The 18,096-nt window shown below is 36.7% G+C and overlaps 2 protein-coding genes and 1 pseudogene across 11 annotated transcripts in view; all 3 read right to left on the reverse strand.

The window, feature by feature from the left end:
• The window catches only part of LOC149779818 (uncharacterized), a 154,279-nt gene that overhangs the window by 51,432 nt on the left and 84,751 nt on the right, over positions 1-18,096 (reverse strand). For all 10 annotated transcript variants that reach the window (XR_016414931.1, XR_016414929.1, XR_016414930.1 and 7 more), the window contains one exon: positions 2,930-3,014. The gene's annotated coding sequence lies outside the window, so the exon portion shown is untranslated. The remainder of the gene's footprint in view (positions 1-2,929; positions 3,015-18,096) is intronic.
• LOC149779819 (uncharacterized) lies at positions 11,229-12,432 on the reverse strand. The gene has a single exon (XM_089936271.1). The coding sequence runs from the start codon at positions 12,346-12,348 to the stop codon at positions 11,647-11,649; it is 702 nt and encodes a 233-aa protein (XP_089792397.1). The 5' UTR covers positions 12,349-12,432; the 3' UTR covers positions 11,229-11,646.
• On the reverse strand, positions 12,834-13,505 carry LOC149779820 (uncharacterized; annotated as a pseudogene).

An 18,096-nucleotide genomic window follows, 5' to 3' on the forward strand; every position in this document is an offset into this window, starting at 1 on the left:
TAAGTATGGTATGGACGCGTGTTGTTGTTTGGTGACTTTCGTGTGTACATATGGTACAAACACAATAAATGTAGATTTTAATTTTGAATATTACGGAAACATTGATGGCGTTGATGGCCTCCTAGCCATGTTGAAACACGTTGACATTTAGACAAACGTTGTGTTTCCTGCATGCAATTAGAAGGCGATTTAAATAAGTCTGCAACTATTGTTTTGTTTATACAGCCTCTATTTAAATGCAGGAGGAAGGTGGAAAGGGATGTTAGTGGCATGTGGAACAAGGTAAGAAAATATTAAAAACCAAATACCCAAGCTTCGTATAACACATCTAATAAAGAATGATTTAATTATTTTCAGGAATTATTAAGGTCTACTCACTCTGACAGTGATAAACAGTTTTAGGAACATATAGCCTCCATATCAAAAGACCTTAAATTTTCAAACATAGTTTATCTGTTAGATGGGAAAACAGAGAAGAAATGAAATTATGCATGTGTTTTGCAAAGAAGAAAATCGAAACGTTCCTGATACTGATGGCGTCATAGTTCAAATGTTTAAAAATTATATCGATATATTAATATCCTCTTTACAAATCTTATTGAATATTATCATTAAAACAGATAATTCCCAAAAACAGATAATTCTCTGTTTTAATGAACAACATATCCTTCATTTAATGAGAGAAGAACGTTCATGATTCAGACAATAAAAGCGGTACAACAATGCTAAATGCCAAAGGAAAACAGACACAGCAATATTGATCAGGCTATTACATTATATGTGGTGTCACAACAATATTTGAGTAATAATGTTTTTACTAATATTTGAAAAAATAAAACTTAAATTAGTACTGCATTTGTTGATTTTCTAAGAATTTAACACCCATTCTAACTAAACACATTTACAAAATAGAATATAAGTTCTAAAACTGTGAAAGGGTTGAAAAATGTGCATTCGCAAATTAAGTCTTGTGTCGATGTAACTGTAGGATTAGCATTAAGTCATGTGTCCATGTAACTAGAGGATTAGCATAAAGTCATGTGTCAATGTAACTGGAGGATTAGCAGCATTAAGTCATGTGTCAACGTAACTGGAGGATTCGCTCATTTTTATTAGAAAATTAGAAGAAAGCAATACTGTTTTCAATCCAACTCCTTTTAAATGAATTTATAGAAAATTATAATAAACAAACTGCAAGCCTATTTTTTTGAAGTACAATGCCACATTTAATGCAGTTATTATTTTGCAGGTGGTATGTTATATTAGCAAACACTATTATAATCGTCAGAATCAAGAAAGAAATAAACAAAATTGTTTAATGAAAGCTAACTTTAGTAAAAATTCATTTATGGTATTCAAACGTGGAAGAAATAACGATTCATCAATCTGTAGCACTCTGATTCGTGAACGACCTTGTGCTATTAAATATACTAAGCAACTGATGAAACGGTTTTAAACAACTTCCTCTGTACTATCATCACCATCTGAACTATGTATGCTAATTAAACTATTGCTAATTTAATAAGGATAATAAACGACTTAAAAGACATGGTATAATTGTGGACAACTGATAGAAAAAAGATAGACAAAGAGGTCAGACAAGGCAAAAATATCGTACAGGGCGCATGAACACTACCCTTTATTTCGGCTCGAGTATAACCTAAAATTTACTCCCTATATTTAATTTATCTACCCCAATTTTAAAACTTGTTATGCTATCTATTCTATTTGAACTATTTGAACAACTTCCCTATTTCCTGACATAAATGAAGAAGTATTGAAAATAATGTTCTAAATATAAATAGATAGACTAACGGAGAATATAGTCAAGAGAGCGAATAAAATATTCCATGAAAAAGCAGGTCAAAAATTGAATGAAAAAGTGGATAATATATTGGCTGAAAATATGACTGAAGACGCATGTAATATAGTAAATAGGGAAATGAATTCACCAACCTGTACAATTCTGATTAAAACATTGTTACAACGACCACGTGTTACCTAACGGAAATTGTTATAAACTGAAATTAATACGACTCTAGATCAACATACTGATCAGCCGGTATCTGTGTTTACAATGCTAACATAAAGAATAGTTATGTTTTTGGTACAGATATAAGGAAATATTTCACCAGTGAATTTTAAACATGGTATTATCACTAGTGACAATGCAACTATTCCACATCAAGAGTGAAATGTTTCCTTATATCCACTCCAAAACATAGATTTCCTTTTTATTATATATTTTAAGACAAAAACATTCGAGTTGCATTGATTTGTTTCTACATTCTGTGTCAGTGCGATTAAGGGCTGCATTACTACACTGATGAAAAAAAGTTCCAAAGTTTTACAAGAATTCTAGAGCAGCGACATTTTGCAACATCAGATTGCAGATATAATGCTTCAAAATGTGAGTTTTGTCACATTAATGAATGTTTTCGTTGCAAAAAAAAATAGGCTTTTAGTAACATGAACACATTTCTTGCGCGGATTGGTACAGTTAACATTAGCAGTGATGAGGTGCTATATAGTAACATCACAAAACATTCCGCCAGACTTCAGAGCATAACATCATTAAACAACAGAGATTAATGATTGTAAGTTTACTTGTCAGAATTTCACTTTCTGTTTTTGCTTATTTCTGTATTCAGCAGTGAATTTTGTGTATTGGTAGGATTCAGCCTGTTTCGGTAAGAGACGTAGCACCCTAACTTAGATTGTCTTGTCACCTAAGCTTTACATGGAAGTTACATATCAAACTATTATTTCGAAGTGGAGAGGGGACTAAAACCAGATAAGAAAATGAATCTCTTCAGTTAAAAGAAAAATACAGAAAGATATAAATTATCCCAACATAACATAAAAAGAGAGCGGTTTTTACAGCGGCATGTCCGAGCAAACTAACGTATAAATCAGCTAAAGAAAATACCTTCTTCTGTAATTCTCTAGGTGGTTGTTAAACTTTGCTACCGAGTTTTTGTTTTCCTCTCAATCTCCCGATGTGCAGAAAACTCCTACGAAAATGAAGACAGGTATATAATGCAGCATTTCCCAAAATGTCTCGTTGATAATACTATCTATATTTTTATGCAAATAATCTTTTTCCAATACAGTTATCTTATTAAACTTTGCTCTACCATAGTAAACAGTTGCTAGATAAATGATACTTTGTTCTACGATGACCTACAGTTGGTATATACATGTTATAATCTATACCTTGTTCTACGATGACCCACAGTTGGTCTAGACATGTTCTAATCATATACCTTGTTCTACAATGACCCACAGTTGGTATAGACATATTATAATCATATACCTTGTTCTACGATGACCTACAGTTGGTATATACATGTTATAATCCTACCTTGTTCTACGATGACCTACAGTTGGTATAGACATGTTATAATCATATACCTTGTTCTACAATGACCCACAGTTGGTATATACATGTTATAATCCTACCTTGTTCTACGATGACCTACAGTTGGTATAGACATGTTATAATCATATACCTTGTTCTACAATGACCCACAGTTGGTATATACATGTTATAATCCTACCTTGTTCTACGATGACCTACAGTTGGTATAGTCATGTTATAATCATATACCTTGTTCTACGATGACCTACAGTTGGCATAGACATGTTATAATCCTATACCTTGTTCTACGATGACCCACAGTTGGTACTGACATGTTATAATCCTACCTTGTTCTACGATGACCCACAGTTGGTATAGACATGTTATAATCCTACCTTGTTCTACGATGACCTACAGTTGGTATATACATGTTATAATCCTATACCTTGTTCTACGATGACCCACAGTTGGTATATACATGTTATAATCCTATACTTTGTTCTACGATGACCTACAGTTGGTCTAGACATGTTATAATCCTACCTTGTTCTACGATGACCCACAGTTGGTATATACATATTATAATCTATACCTTGTTCTACGATGACCCACAGTTGGTCTAGACATGTTCTAATCATATACCTTGTTCTACAATGACCCACAGTTGGTATATACATGTTATAATCCTACCTTGTTCTACGATGACCTACAGTTGGTATAGACATGTTATAATCATATACCTTGTTCTACAATGACCCACAGTTGGTATAGACATATTATAATCATATGCCTTGTTCTACGATGACCTACAGTTGGTATATACATGTTATAATCCTACCTTGTTCTACGATGACATACAGTTGGTATAGACATGTTATAATCATATACCTTGTTCTACAATGACCCACAGTTGGTATAGACATATTATAATCATATACCTTGTTCTACGATGACCTACAGTTGGTATATACATGTTATAATCCTACCTTGTTCTACGATGACCCACAGTTGGTATAGACATGTTATAATCCTATACTTTGTTCTACGATGACCTACAGTTGGTCTAGATATGTTATAATCCTACCTTGTTCTACGATGACCCACAGTTGGTACTGACATGTTATAATCCTACCTTGTTCTACGATGACCCACAGTTGGTATAGACATGTTATAATCCTACCTTGTTCTACGATGACCTACAGTTGGTATATACGTTATAATCCTATACCTTGTTCTACGATGACCCACAGTTGGTCTAGACATGTTATAATCCTACCTTGTTCTACGATGACCAACAGTTGTAATCCTTATATCTCCCAGCATAATATTATATTAAGTATTCATTTCGACCACTGTATTTTCCATACGTTTCCATTTCCAACGAGCGCATTTTTTAACAGTAATTTCCAAAACTTGTCCATCTAGTCTAAACGAAAACATTACCAAATTTAAAAGTCGAATTAAAGCTAGCTATATACAATGACAGACATATTTTTGGCTCAACCTCTGTCTCTCATCCTCCCTTAGTACAGAAAAGCCATATTCATTGCAGCTTGTCACCAAAACTATTTAGGAAGTAAATAATATTTTTCAGATGCAAATATTTTCTTATTAAACATGTACTACCATGCTATACAGTACCTAGTTAAGCGTTGATTCCTATAGCTACCAGCAGTATATATATATATATATATATATATATATATATATATATATATATATATATATATATATATATATATGAAAATCTTGCACACTATTCACATATATAGAAAAAGGTATTAGAGGTGACCAAAATCTCAACATTTTTATGGCAAGGTAGCAAGTTGTTCATAATTTATTTAATTTACTGAATTTCGAGTTAAATGTAAAGATGAATAAGTAACGCCTATTTAGTCCTCAGAAATATATCGGGAAACTTTATCCAGCCTTGGTGTTACCATCAGCCACAACATGCCCTTCTTACACTGAATTGTCAAACAATTCGGTTCCCTTATATAGCATGCAGTATAATGGAGGGCACAAATTAAGACTCCGTTATTCTACGCATTTCAAAGCGAAAACTGTTTTCAGTGGATTCAATATTCCCACTGAGACAGTCCAAAAATAAGCAGATGTTATTATCTATAATACTCAGTAACCTTCTGGTAAATGCTTTTGTTTACTTTGGATGACGGTTCTAATTATTAGTACATATAGAACAAACCCATAATGCGTGCAGATAATTTTGATACAATGTAATTACGAAACTCTTAGCACCTTACATAAAACAAATATTTTTTAAACAAAATAAAAATCCTGATTTTTCCGGCATAGATTTTTAATCTGTGTATGTGTGATTTGGATTTTTAACGTTGCTGTAACAATACAATTTTTCAGTCATATCGCTAGGATGTCTGCAGTGTGGAAGTTTATAGTGATGTCTAGCCCTGGGGTATCATGCTGCAAACACGATGCAGGATGTCCCACCCAGCTAAAGTATCCCGACACCAGGCCGAACAGTCCTAACACTAACCTCGTAATGCTGGGCACCTAGCGAGGTAGCCATTAGTGCCATTTTTATTAGTATTTTGTATGATTCGACCTGGGTGCGAAATCCACGTCATCCCACAAACGAGGCGGAAGCTGTAACCACTAGGCCACTGGAGCGGTCTGTATCATTTTTTAAATTATATAATCATTTAATTGTGAAGATTGATTTGTTTTAGTCCTTGAATTAATTTTCCATTCTTTAGATCTTTGACCACTCCATTCCACTGGACCATTCCACTGACAATAATATGGATGTAGGACGATGCTTTGTTCCTAAATTTCCTATGGCTATTTTGACGACGTCTGTAATTCTAGGAAGTTAATTGTAAACATTAACTGCATTGACAGTGAAAGTATAGACTGGTCACATCAAACAATCTGGACATTTCCATACATCCTCGCTAGACACAGACCATTGAACTTCCTTGGCAATAAACTTTATTTTGTTTCCTTCTTCTTAAAGACAGAAAATAGTTCACCTGAAAATTTGGGCATTGTTTAAGCTGCATTAGGAATAGATTATTTAATTTTCACAGGTGGGTGGGTGACAGAAACAATTACCGGTTCTCAAATACATTGCTCTGTTTTATAGTAAAGAAAAACCTGCTATATAAACAATATTAGTTGTGGAAGAAATATCGTCATGAAAAAGGAAATAAAAAATACACCGGCTGAAAGAATAACCAATCCCCTGACAGTTTAATGGTCGGTCCTGTAGATTACAAATACCACGAGTAGAGCAATATAAAGATCAGATTATCAAATGTACACCAATAGCATAGTAAATAATTCAAAGGTATCGGCCAATGCCAATGTACTCAGGTTGTTACTTCCTGGTTCATTCCACACTTTAGACACGTATTTGACGTGATTCACGATAGCATACAAATTACTAGCGTCATAATAAGCGTTTTTAATTACGGTTGCTGAGCTAGGCTACACCCTTCTATGTCCACAAATTTACTTTTCAATCACAATCGAGTATTTGATAAAAAGAAATACACACGAACCCTTTGTGAGCTTTCCCCAATGTGCACACAAGTGAAGTTACCACATAGAAGCCCCAGTCAGGACAATGCACTGGCAATAATGCTGAAAGACTGATATATATATACTCTGGCAAATAGTTACTCGATTGTTATTGCCTGTAACTTAATTAACTGTTTTTGTTCGAAATCGCCCCAGTTCCGTGTTTGTGCGCGGAGACGTCAGTAGTTTTCCATTTCCACCAGTACCAGTTTTAACTCACATATACTAATTGTTGTATCTTCGATAGCCAACAAGTATTATTCACTAATTGTACTGACACTAATATATGCCGATGAGGGATGTTCTGAATAGATAGGTATTCGTGAATGTAATCGTAAATATAATTATATGAAACTTATTTTACCAGCACCCATTGATATAGCCCCGACAATAATTCTAATAGTACCAATGATAGTGGTAACAAATCGATCAACATCAAGGCCTACGGTTGTTGCCGCGGTGATTCTACAAATACCATTGATGGCGATGAACACGCGTTAGTATTTCACGTGTAGCGCGGTTCTCTTGGTGATTTCATCTAGCAGTTAGTGTTAGATTTCAATAATTTTCTCACGTTGAAAAATTGAGGGTCTGTCATAGTTCTTCTATTAATAATGTGATCGCTAAGTATAATTGCCTGGCCTCCATCACGTGCAATACACACACTCACTTCTAAAATTTGTTTTACTGGTACAATTGTCATGCAATCAGAGCAAATATCTTTTGATGTAAATATTTAATTTTCCAGCGATTTTGCGTTTTAGGGCCTGACATTACGCACTAATAAAAGCATACGGATCACACCAGTGAAGAGTCCTGTAAATGATCATTATTGTCTTCGCCAAAATACTGTTACACGAACAAGTGCATCCTTGTTGAATAGCAGTCGAAATTATTCTTTGGTTGGATCAATATACGTACAACATAATCAACGGAGAATGCAAATGGGGTGGGCTGGTCGGTTAACTCAGAAAGGTGGAGGTTACGAGTACAGAGTCCAGCTCAGCCAACTGTAGATTAGTATTGACGGTGAAGGCATGCCCATGGTGTGCTGTGCTGCCATTTTAAAACACGGGTCATGTGTGATACCGACTTCCATGCATGCCCTGTATAAGTCGAAGTGGGAGGAGAGAGGCTATGTTCCGCTTGTTGGAAAATTACCATGGAAGTCCAGTAGAGAGCCCACGGCGACGATATTGCGCGCTAACTATTGAGTTTCGTCGAAGGCCACTAGGTCCATACGTATGGAGTGTGGTTTGGACATCCCCAAAGCGGCGATATCCCGGTCTATTTGTGAGATTTCCCAGTGAAAGGCTGGCGTGTGACAACGGTAGAAGTGGCGACGGCAGTGAGATGGTAGGCGTTTTTGTGTAAAGAAAAGCCTGTTACTGCTGACATCCTGCAATTGGTGCTGAAGACAGTTCAGAATGTCTGTAATTCTCCCCGACTGCGGGAGTAACTTGAAGACACCCTCCTCCTTCTTTGTCATAAGACCAACAGAAGATGTGACTAAAGTCCAATTTGGTGTTGGTGGGGGAGGGGGAGGTGGACAAACCTCTGGGGATAAAAGGAATAGTTCCTCAATGGAGGCCTGGAAGGCTGAATCTTCACGTGACATCGTATAGTCCAGTATCGATGGTATTTCTTGAGGACAAGCATCACAGTGGTTATGGGCACGAGGTGAGTCTGAAGAATGATGAGATCTGACGCCCACAAAACTCGTAGTACGTCCCAAATTAGAAACCATGACCTCCAGACCTACACTGAGAAGGGGAGGCTCTTACCGTGGCAAGGTGTCGGGAGACTGGTGAAGCGATGTCTATAGAAGTCTGAGGAGCTCAACGAGGCATCGTGCTGGCCGAGAGTCCTGAGGAGGACTATGTATTGGAGCGTCCCTAGGTATATCGACGCAGGTCTGTTTCGACGTACTGGGATAAGGGCTGTTGCGTGATTGAGCTCTAAAAAGAGGATGTTGTTGCCGCTCCTAACTTCTTGAACATGGTCTAGGCCGGTCGCAAGGGAAATAGGCCGTGTGTGTGGGAGGAGTATCGTTCGACTAATAGTGCTGGGACAGATTCTGGGATGCTTGATCCACGTAACCTGTCTGTATATCTGTAGATTGAGAGGGAAGTGATGGCTGTTAAGCTGTTTCACTCGTTCCTCCGCAAGAGAATTAGTCAAGTCCGATAGGAATCTCCAGTAAAATTGGGTCTGGAGGAGGAGCCTTGGGTGTACGGATGAAAGGTCAGCTTGCAGACTGATGATGACATCATCTTTTTAAGTCCGTTTCTGTACTTTGTCCATAGTTCAAACCTGTATAATAAGTAGAAAATATAAACATGGCCAAGTCCTGCCACCTTGTAGGTACTATCATAGTCCTACCTGTAAGACCTGACGCTGATATTTATGTTGTGGGCGTCAGGGTCTTACTGCCTAACGAACAGCGCTGTGTAGTGTTTTGAACTCTGCTGACAGGAGAATAAGATGTGAATTTTTCGTGATTGTCTCATACTTGGCAATAAATATCAATATTCGTCCACATATTTAAGAGTTATTGATATACTTGCTTTGTTGTCTCGATCGTGATAGACTCCAAATCTGACACTAGCAAATGAACGCATTTTTTATGTTATGTTCCTTTGACATACATTTCAGTTAGTTGCAATGCGATGGTGGCTGAGGAATGCCGAAGTAGGTTTTAACAAGGTCGTTTTATTTTAACGAAAGGAAAGTATCTAATGATTTTGTCAAACTTTTCCATTTTGTTCCTCAGAGTCGTAATAAAAATTACATTTGTTTGTTATACTGAAACAATAAATAGTGTACTTGTGCTTCAGCTGAAAGAATGAACTACAGTAGATAGTACTGGAACCAGCGTGGAATCAAATGAAATGAATAACAGATCAAATTGACTCAAAACATTCCGTACTTGATCACGTGACTATTTGCGGGGGGGGGGGGCTTCAAAGTGCGTGACCACATTGTAACCAGCGATTGTATAAACAATGTATGTTTTTGCTACTCGCTGACAATGGTTTTAGTAAACAAATACATTGGGATAAAATCGCATACATTTTTGACATGACATATGCTTCAATAACTCAAGTGTCATTAATTCTCTTTGTTCTTTTACAAATATATATAACAAAGTTTGTGGATGGCTGTACAAATACAGTTGATGATTTAATTTTGGATAGCACAGGGATTCATTTTCGAATGATTAACAACGTCAAGTATCGGTTTATTTGCAGACATAACAGTTGTGAAATATGATATAAAAAATAGCTGATTTTTGTTAGTTTACTTTTTAAACAGTTTACTATATAAAGCTTGAGATATCAGTTTGTATTTTTGTACTGTTTATATTAAATTGGCGACAAAGTAAGCATAGACGAGTAGAGATACCGGACATCATAAAGACTTGTTGTTTTACCATAAATCGGGGGTAGAGGAGTACTAACAAATACCATCCTCTATAATAATGGGAACCAAATACAAGTCTAATTCAATATTTTATTTCAAACATTTTTGAATATAAAGTAGGGAATGCATGTATATGGTATGATGACAGCTTAAAATAAAACTGCTGAATTTAATTATACGGAAAACTCATTGTTTTGGACATATTCACTTGGAATGAAGGTGTCTGGATCAACAAGGTTACACGAATTTTTAAAGCATTTCGTACACGAGCGTGATAAAGTTATAACTTTAACGTTTGAGTAGAATTCTGATAATCAGAGATTGATACATGTACATTGACACACCGCCAAATTTGCGTAGGGAAGTTGTGCTATCATAGTGATTTTATTTTCATGCACGATTCCTCGAATTTTATTATTTTTAAACAGATTCTTTCAGGATTGTCAATATCAAGTTTAATATTAATTTTACGCTTTGCTTCCCAATTTTGATTTCAAAATTTGGATCGCCGACTTCTGGATTAGCGGAGCAAATTAACGTTTAGGAATTCGTTTCCGTTGAATTGTGCCCGAATAACAAGGTTTCCAGATAAATGGAGTCTAGAAAACTAACTTCCTTGGCATTTGCATTGCTGAACACAAAGATCAACTGATCAAATCAAAAGCAATACATCTTAAGAAAAAACGGTTTATATAGAAATAAACCTGACCTTTAGGAAATAAATCTTTTATAAATGACGTCATTCGCATATATAGCTAATACCCTGCCTCTTTCGCGGTTGCATACACAATGGCTTATGTGTTATTGCAACTAATTGGAATGCTTGTAGAGTTATGACTCACGAATACGAACACGTGCACATTATTTCGCGCTGAAACAATTTAATAGTTACCAAAATAGTATGCCACTGTTAACAATGTACATTCTGCGAATACTGCGTTTCAAGGAAGTATTGCTCTCTTTAGGGTTTCACACATGTGAAAAATACAATTTTTTTAAAGTTTATGCTCCACTCGATATAAGCAACAAGCGTGTTCGGGTTTGAAACCTAACAATGAATCAAGCTGGGTATGCTAGGCTATAGTAGCGCATCCAGGACTCTTTACTCCACTTGCTTTGGCGGTATATAAATTATTCGAACTGCTATACAGTAAAAAGTCAAATGTTGACTAAATTAGACTTGTTACTCTCTCTTTCTTATAAGTATTCACGCATATTCCTTTAAAGAGGCACCACAAAATTAAATATGGCCTCGAAATCTTCCTTAGAAACAAGAACGCGATGACAAAATACATTTTATGTTAATTATTTATAACGATAGTTCTGGCTCTATCTAGTCGTTTTGACAGTTCCTTGAGTTTGGGAATGAATTTGCCAGGATGTCTTGGATTTATATTGTGCTTAAAATATGGAAAAGCTCTGTGCTGCCTGCCAGTCACAACAGTTAAAAGATTCTCCCCCACAAGAAAGCGAACCATCTTCTCAACATTGCCGTCCCTCTTCGGACTCCTCCTTCGGTGCCTGAAAATCTCATTTTCTACCAACTTATCCTCAAAAGGCACACCAAGCGATTCTCCCAAAGGACCTACAATCTGACTGCACCTACTAATTGTATTTTCAGTGTATCGACCTTTAGCTCCTTGCAACTGATCCTTAAATAGCCTGTTCAGGACTTCATTCATGAGGTCCATGGGAAGGTTTCTGCCAATACCCCCTCCATAGCTGACTGTCCTATTCCATGTAATTTCATGCCGTAGTTTTTCAGGTAACCAGCCATTTGTGGCAGCAATCAGGCGATGTGCGAGAATCAAGTATTTGGGGTGTCTCTTTGCGAAAATATGTATTATATTCAGGTGCCAGCAGGACAGCATGGCGTCGCCATCCACTTCTCGCACAGCATTGCGTCTGCAAAGAAGATTAAGACCACTCCATAACATCCCCAATGAGTAATTGTAAACGTGGTCGTCCTCCGGTAAATGATCTTCCTCTTTCTTTGACATCATTTTCCCTTTTTTTCTGCCTGCTTTGCTCGTATGTTGAGTCTTGCTCTTTGGATTCTTTCCTTTGCAATACGTGCAGTGCCATTTCCCTTTTGGCACTTAGTCAACAGTCATTCCGAGACAAACAAGATGATACCATTCTTTAATTAAACATTTTTTCAGCATTACATCCTATCATGGGTTCATCAGTACCACGATCGGTATGGCATGAACAGTAATTGTAATGTTGGTTTGGTCGTTGAATCTTCTGTCTACAGTCTTCACTACAATACCATTCTGTGGGTATATTATCCCTATCAACGTTCACACACGAGTAATGAAACCATTCTCCATTCAGACAGTTTCCTCTTAGTTCATATCCAATAAAGTCATCGTCTTTCTCTTCATCACAGCAAAATCCTACTGAAGCAAGTGCCTCTGTGTCCAATGTATGCCAAGCATTGCGTACTATGTGATCGCTGACCTTTTATAAGTAACGTTTCCATTCATCAAAATCTGCATCTTCGATTGAAAAAGGGGCTTCTGGGGGTCGACTGTATTTGTCCTGCATATTCAGCTGATCTGTGGAGTAAAACCAACCCTTCCGTTACAAGGCACATCAGTTCCCAGGCATGGGCAAAGTTGTCACTTATATCAGAATTAACTTGGTGGAAATTAAAAACATTTTTTTAAATGAGCATGGATCCCTCTGTGTATTGCGCTTGAGCCCGTGAAAAATTCTCATAGTGATCTTGCAAAAGCAGCATTTCTTTGTGAAACTCTTGTGGTGAAGGTTCCAATCATTCTAAGCGCTCCCATGGATTCAATCCATTTGTTCGTGCCCGTTGTACGTCATTGCCACGCTCACAACTTAGACCATCGCCATAAACTATTGTTGTGTATGGCTGGCCATCTACAGAAGGTACATATTTTTGTAAATGTTCATAAATGGCTATTGCACCCTGGGTAGATGATGGTTCTTCTTGAAACGCATCAAGATTTATCATGACAATTCGCTCACTTGATTCCTTTGAATGTTCATGTAGCAAATGTGGTATAGAGCAATCACGGAAGAACTGACTGAACCAGTCAAGATGGCGAGTGATGATTCTCTCAACCAATACAATCATTCGTTGTCGTAATTCATAGAAGTCTTCCTCCTTGGACAGGAAAGATGGCATGTCCAAATCTGAGGCTTTAGTTCTTAATTTCTAATCGAGATGGGTCGCAGGGACACGGTTTACAGCTATATATGCAAACATCATATTAATGTAAGTGTTGGATGTATCTGGCGTTGAATGGCGTGTTGATACCTTTTTCCCTACGTTGTCCCAGCATGCTGTAAATCAAGGATGTAGTTCATTGTTCCATACAATTGATGCACTTTCTTTATCTTCCTGCAGATGGTCTTCTTCTTCAATTTTATCTTCTGCTCCATCAATAACATCTTCTTCATTGTCCGTTAGATCTAATCGTTCGAAATCATCATCTTCCCGGTATTCCTCTTCTTCTATCTCCTTCTCTTCTACCTCTTCCCCCTCCTGTTCCACTTCGTAATCCACTGTGTCCCAATGACGTAATGGGAATCTCCATTCTATACTGGAACCCGCATGTACTTTACATAGATCAAACGGAATCGTAGGAGAATTCTATGTAGTAAACTTGTTCCTTGCTGATTAATCTCTCACATATGGAATTTCAAGTCAAAGCACCCTGATACATGCATGAAGAAGTCATTTAATGACATTTCACTCTTTCGCTTTATTAGTATCCATCAGGCCCAACATTTAGTCGATGTTATTTACTTTTAGAAGCGTAGTCTCCTGAAATGGGTCTTGTTTTCTGTATGTGCCGTTTTGGCAAAAGCTGTCTGAATGTTTTAACGCTAAATGCGCTATATGTAACATCTTACATTTTGTGTTGCCAATTTTCCCCACATTTCATTCTTTCATATTATATTTCTATTGGAATTATTATTTATTGCCATATTTACCATGTCACTCGTGCTGTTCAAACTACTTATAGGAAGGATTACTGTCTCATCTTGTTTTAAAACGTTGCTGGACATTAGCATTTCTTTGAAAGCTTTTGCAACCTACGTCAGTTAAGCTGCGCCCAAAACACTAAAAAAGAGCTACAATGAGTGTGTGTGTGTGTGTGTGTGTGTGTGTGTGTGTGTGTGTGTGTGTGATCTGGATTTTTAACGTAGCTTTAACAATTTTTCAGTCATATCGCTACGATATCTGCAGTGTGGCAGTTTATAGTGATGTCTAGCACTGGGGATTCAAGCCGCAGACATGTAGCATGATGTCCCACCCAGTCACATTATTCTGACACCAGGCCGACCGGTCCTAGCACTAACCTCTTAGCTGTTAGTACCATTTTTGTAAGTCTTTGGTATGACTCGGCCGGGGATCTAACCAACGACCTCCCGCATCCGAGTGGACACTCTAACCACTAGGCCACCGGAGCGGTAAGAGCTACAATGAATCGTCTTGCTATTCCTGCAAGTCCGAAACAAATAGGTACAAAACCCTGCTCACGTCAAGCCAGGGCCGGATCAGGTCATTTGTAAGGGGGTGGTCCAAACTTTCAAACAGGTCATGACTTAACCCGAAAGGGCACCAAAGCAAAAGTCTTTGTCTATTTAATCAGAGTGTGCATAATACCCAATAAACGTGCACAAGAATAAAGTCATAGTCAAAATTTCAAGTTACAATTGACTGTACGTTTATGTGTACACTTTTGTTTGGGGTTTATTTTCAGTCTGGAGAATCCGGTAACACTGGAAACTCACCTAACAACCCCCACGCACACACCACCACCACAGTTTTAGCCCTGTAAAGCAGCTGCCATAGCAACCTCGAGCCAGCAAAAAGAAAACTTATATAACGTGCAATGTTTGATGTCTTGAAATAAATGATTCTTAATTGCATTCTTCTTTATCAATCTGAAAATAATGTCATTATTTTTGCAGCTTAAGACCGTGTGCAATGCAGTGGTTGTGCTGCTGATATTTTCAGACCCACAACGCACCTTTTAAAGCTATGAAACAGCTAAAACTTGAGTTTTTGGTGTTATCTGCTGACATTATGGCATGAATTTAGGTTTTGTCTTTACTGATCTTCATCGCATTGATTTTCTTGACTTTAACTGTTGTTGTTTTAAACACATTTTTGGTTACTGTGCATATCATGCTGAGAAACTGCCGTCCCCAACGACACATTGACACAGCCGCATCAAATGAATTATGATTCCGACTCCCCTCAAACTCAGGGATCGAGACTCTCTTTTTTGGTTTGCTTTTCGACCTTGAAACGTAGAATTAGTCCACTATACGCTAATAGGCCTACTAGTACTTCTTGGATTATGTTTTCAATTACTTAATTATTTGTTTCTGGTACTATTCTTTGTACTATCAAACAGACATTTGAAAACTGGCTTGATGAAACTATCATGTCCTGATGATACCACAATGATATACTCCAAAATGTCTTTTAGTGAATTCTCAATAATCCAAAGTAGTGATTAAGTCCAAAAAGCACTTTGTCATTCCAATGGATAATTTGAATAAATAATACCTCTCAAATTATATCTGAAACAACTGCGCATTGTGATCATAAATTACCAAAACCAGATATGAAACAGAAGTAAACGAATTTGGTGACGAATGTTATGTATATTTCATTTATTTGTATCTGATTTAATATATATTTATTTTTTCAATTTATTTGTTTGTCAGTTTTTAAAAAGAAATGTTTTTTATTACATGATATTGTAACAAAAATTTATTCACTAGAGATGATACGTTTTTCAGAAAATAATTTGACCATGACTGTTAGTTTATAAACACCAGGTGTTGATCTAAATCCTGACCATGTTTAAAAAATTTGTAGCATCCACGTAAACAAGTTCTATTTTATTTTAAAATGATTGGTTGATGTCGCGGTCATGATGGGACTTCGTCTTTAAGATGTAAACAATTTGTTTTATTTTTTTTATTTCTTAGAATAAAATGATTGGTTTTCGTCAGGGTCACACTGGGTAGACGTGATCCTTAACAAGTACTTATTTTCTATAACCTTCGAGAAGATGATCACGTGACCCTTTGTTTACGTTTTACAAGACCATATAACCTCTGTTTTGGAGAACTATTCTGAGCTGCAGCTGCGCCTTTTCTTACACTGGAAGTTGTTTGTTGTGCTGTTTGGAGTTATTTCAAATTACGTGAATTCAAAAGGATTAATTTTATTATTTTTTGGGGGGGAAAATACGTGTGCTCATGTGAAATTGATGAACAATGACAGTGTTTTATATAAACATTTATTCAGCTATCAGAAACTGGAGTGATAATTCTTGTTTCTACAAGGAACTGTAGACTTCAACAATGCAGATTGCAGCATACGTCATCGTCTTCCATCTTGGGTTCTTCGTCGGGATTCGAACGTGAAATCAGAAGAACATTTTGTTATTAGGACTGCTAAAATTTTATTCTTGGATTATTCTTGGATTATTTTTGGATTTGATTCTATAAACCATAAGTTCAAATTTTTTCATTTTGCAGACTTTTTCCAGGGAAATAAATTATTGTATTTTTTAAAGCTTTTTGTTTTCACTCTTTCTTGTGTTACTGTTTATTCGAGCCTAAACACGTGACATAAGACGAAGTCTTGTATATGCTAATATTCGCTAGACCTAAGACGCAATCGATTGTTATGGAACACCCAAATTTCCGATGGAAAATTCCACCAAATTGTCAGTAAGTTTGATTCCAGAACATTCTAAGTTCGTAATGAAGGTAAGACCTTGAACTAAAATCGTAGCAACTATCTTTAAATAATGACAAAATCAGGTAGACAAAACTCTACGCTCAATCACAAACAAAACTCAAGCATACACTATTAATTAAATATGCATAATACGCACGCACAACTTTTGAATGGTGGTGTTTGACGTTCATTTTGTTTAAAATTTGAGTAGTGACGCTTTCAAGTCATCAAGGCATGTCTGAAATGGGCCTTTGCTTTCTGCCCACAGTGAGACAGAACTAACAGGTACAAAACGTCTTATCTACTGATGTTAAAACACACCATACTAATTCAGCCAATGTGGGCATGTTAGAAAGCCTGCCAGTAGCTTCTCGTGGGTCGGTGGTTCTTTCCGGGGTTTTCCGGTTTCTTCCTCCACCATTAATACTGGCCGCCATGTATAGCCTATCGTGCTGAAAAATGGCGTTAAACCCCACAACAACAACAACAACACACCATACTAGAAGCAATTAGTTATGCCCTTTCAAAATCGACCATAAAATGTTTCTCTGTCTGTCTGTCTCTCAATTTGTTGGGTTTGGCATAAATATGCTGTGTCAAGTTTCATGTGATACGAAATGAAGTTGACGTGAACTAAGCTGTTTTCACACAATCAAGCTTGAATAGAAAAACATCGCAATATCGGTTTCTGCTTTCTCATATGCAAAATTCCATGAATCAGAAATGGAACTGACATCATGCTTTGCCGTTTCCAAAATACAAAAACCCACAACGTTTCAATAACATCTTAGCTTTGCTATTTTCAACCCGAATAGCAAACAATATCATAGCTTTGCAAGAAGATCAGACCTTCACCCAAACATTATGTTATAATTTAATATTATTATAAATCCCCAACATCATATTTTTATTCCTCACACAATAAAAAACTAGAAGAAAGCAAAACGACACAGACTGAATCAATCAATGTACGAAAAGTAGGCTGGACAAATTTTAAGCAACG

The sequence above is a fragment of the Sinohyriopsis cumingii genome, chromosome 16, assembly GCF_028554795.1.
Source record: "Sinohyriopsis cumingii isolate HCF-2022 chromosome 16, ASM2855479v2, whole genome shotgun sequence".
Taxonomy (NCBI): Eukaryota; Metazoa; Mollusca; class Bivalvia; order Unionida; family Unionidae; genus Sinohyriopsis; species Sinohyriopsis cumingii.

Bases quoted from the DNA above. Each gene is read 5' to 3' on its own strand.
- LOC149779819 (XM_089936271.1), bottom strand. From the start codon at position 12,348: ATGATGTCAAAGAAAGAGGAAGATCATTTACCGGAGGACGACCACGTT.